This window comes from Chaetura pelagica, unplaced genomic scaffold (assembly GCF_000747805.2).
Source record: "Chaetura pelagica isolate M959 unplaced genomic scaffold, ChaPel_1.0 scaffold139, whole genome shotgun sequence".
NCBI classification, from domain to species: domain Eukaryota; kingdom Metazoa; phylum Chordata; class Aves; order Apodiformes; family Apodidae; genus Chaetura; species Chaetura pelagica.
The window spans coordinates 1,863,501-1,866,393 of NW_009970717.1; the positions used below are offsets into that span (position 1 = coordinate 1,863,501).

Consider the following 2,893-nt stretch of genomic DNA (forward strand, 5'->3'; position numbering starts at 1 on the left):
AGGAATACAGTGAAAGCAATCTTTAAATCAGGGAGAGCTCAAGTGCTAACAAGAGATCATTAAGGAAATTTTAAGCCTACTTTGGCCAAAATTCTTGACTGCTGTCTCATCATACATTAAATGATACAAGTAGAAGTTGTAGCCATCAGTACTAGTAGATCACTATAGTTTCCCATTTTATAGTAAGAGGGATTTTAATTTAATCTTAACTTTTAGAGTTTCATGTCTTGAAGAACCTTCTCGTTTACTCAACTATCCCTTATATTTAAAAGTGCTTCTTAAAAATATTCCATTTATAAAAAACAGAGCATTTAAAATAAAATATAGACTCAGAAGATGGTCCCCCCTTCAAGTAGAATGTTCATGGAAATGGCTATCTTGTGTGTTCCATGGGTGCAGACCATAGTTTGTTTATAGTAGCTCAGATGTGGAAGCTCTTTGATATCTCAGGGCCATTACTAGTTTTCTTCAGGCCTTGAAAGAAGCTCGAACTATTCTCCCCTTAAGAGGCTGAGGGGGGCGAAAGTTATTCACCATTTGGACCCTCTGGTCTTCCTCACTGGTGAAGAGAAGCATGCGGAATTTCTCCAGCTGTAAATTCAGGTGAAATACTTTCATACTAATTGCCCTCTTAAACAGTAATATTTCTTTTTAAAGGATCAAAGGCAAGTATTTAGCACATTTTCAGCTCTTAATAGAAAAGATTCAAACAGAAAAAAACAGAAGCCTTGATTATTGAACAGGCTGATAATCTTTTAACTTAACTCCATTGCAAAGCAAAACCATCAGTGCCCATTTATTCAGTGGCAAATCCTACAAGAACTGGGAATGTATCAACAATTTACCTGTTTCTCAGAAATTCTGATGGGTTCTTTCAGTACTACCCATGTTACGCTCTCATTGAGGGGTGGTGTTGTCAAAGAGCCAAGGTACGTCCAATAATCTAGACTCAAAGGCAGGAGACACTTGGGGTTGAAGCTTGTAAATTGAGCTTTTCTTCCCTGGAAAAAAATTATACTGGAAATTAACTTTTACTTTTAAGTGCAGGTTAAAGAACTCTTTTTGAAAGAGAAAAATGCTAAAGTAATATTAAAAAGCAGGGGAAAGGAAGAGTCTATACAGGTTTGGCTGCCTTATAACAACTGGTATCTGAGAGCAGCATGACAAGTGCGATGCCTGCTGCTGGCTTACTGGACTTCAAGTTCTTACCCCATTGCCAGTATCAAAGATCAGCTCTTATCACAAAAGATTAAAAAAATAATGTAGGAAGTGTATTCTATATATGGTGTTGAGCATGAGCTATAGATAATACTGTGGCAGAATTCCTTGTCTCATTTTTTGCTAAAGTCTATGCTTCCCATCCATTTCAGTAGGAAATTTCAAACTATGGAAAACAGTGATTGCCTGCTAGGACAAATATTAGCTTTAAAAATTAAATGTTCAATCTAAAATTAGAGGAAGGCAGGTCAACCAAAAGTTCAATAGAAACAGGAGGTGCTGCCTAAGTAAGTTATTACCTTAAAACTAGCATTCTAGGGCAGTATTTTGCAGCCTGTAGAAGTATCTGAATGGTGGTCACTCAGAAATCACTGTTCAGTTGTCTGTAAAATTGCTCATAAGGAACAGAAAGAGCAGCTTATCTCCAGTGGCAAACCTACAGACATTCTGTCACTACAGTTTAGGGATGACTTTTGCCTGCAAGTGGAAGAAATAATCATCAAAGTACCATTTCACGTGTCTGCAGCCTACATGCTGCTGTGTGCTTACATGCCTTCTTTTCCTGACTTTCACAAGCACATAGAGGAACAAGTAATGTGCTCACTCAAGTGTTATATATAATTTATTTTGCACATTAGAACTTATGCATGTTACAGAATGCATTAACTTCATGTAAATCCTGAAAGGATAACATTTGTAGTGGTCTATTCAGTTTGCATTTGAGAGTGCAATAGGTCTCAATCTTCAACAAAGTTCTCAGGTACATCTGTTTAAAGACCCCCTGCAGATACCATTGTAAAACAGACTAACTCAGAACCTCATTAAGATTGTCCTCTGAAAGAACTTTGCAGACAGAACAAGACAGCCAGCCAGCTTTGGCTTGTTCAAGGCTAGGTTCAATGGAAAAGGATCATTTTACTGAGTGTTAAGAGCTTAGCATGATGGAGCTTTGATTTTAGATACTCTGGGAAAGGTAGAACCTGTGAGTGACTAGTGGGTTCAGAATAACATTGGGAAGAACCTGAGATCAGGCAAACAAGATGAACTAGGAAGGGAAGAGAAGGACACAAGGACAGTGATACAGATCTAATGATAGGATTTGTGGTGGGCGATTTCCCATTTTTGTCTCTAACACATAAATTAGCTTGGTTTCTAAAGGATCTCAGAAACAACTGAAGAGCTTAAAACTTACTTTAAATTTTACCATGTAGAAAGCATCAGTGAGTCTGTTCATATTGGCATGTTCTTTCCCAATCTAAAAATAATGATTAGACAGGTTAAATAAGAATGACTATAATTATGCTTTGAATAGGGGTTGTTTTCTTATCTGAATCTCAGTATTCCTATTAAGGCAAGCTTAACAGCCATTTACAGTGAGTTACTGTTTCCAATAAGTCATCTGTTTTCCTTAAGCACTTGTTAATATGTGGCTTAGTTCTCAAAACACTTGACAGCATAATGCTTCTCATCATGTAAACGAGCTATTTTTGTGATTCTTACCTCCAAGAAAACACCAACTACTGCCAAGCCATCTGGAGCTGCTGCTGCTTCTCCAAATGTTGCATATTTTCTGGCATTCCAGTGAACTAAGTGGAGCTTTAAAGAAAAATAACAAAGAATAATTAAAGAAATTAGTGACAGAAGCTCTGAACATAGGTTGTGTCATGTCAACGGT

General features: G+C 37.2%; 1 protein-coding gene across 1 annotated transcript in view; it reads right to left on the minus strand.

Moving 5' to 3' along the window:
• Positions 1-432: 432 nt before the first annotated feature.
• CA7 (carbonic anhydrase VII) overlaps positions 433-2,893 on the minus strand; it is an 8,010-nt gene continuing 5,549 nt past the window's right edge. Inside the window, exons 4-7 of the mRNA XM_010006179.1 lie at positions 2,719-2,814; positions 2,411-2,473; positions 846-1,001; positions 433-591 (exon numbers count right to left, since the gene is read on the minus strand). Of these exons, the coding sequence (XP_010004481.1) occupies positions 469-591; positions 846-1,001; positions 2,411-2,473; positions 2,719-2,814 (438 nt within the window). The 3' untranslated portion in view covers positions 433-468. The remainder of the gene's footprint in view (positions 592-845; positions 1,002-2,410; positions 2,474-2,718; positions 2,815-2,893) is intronic.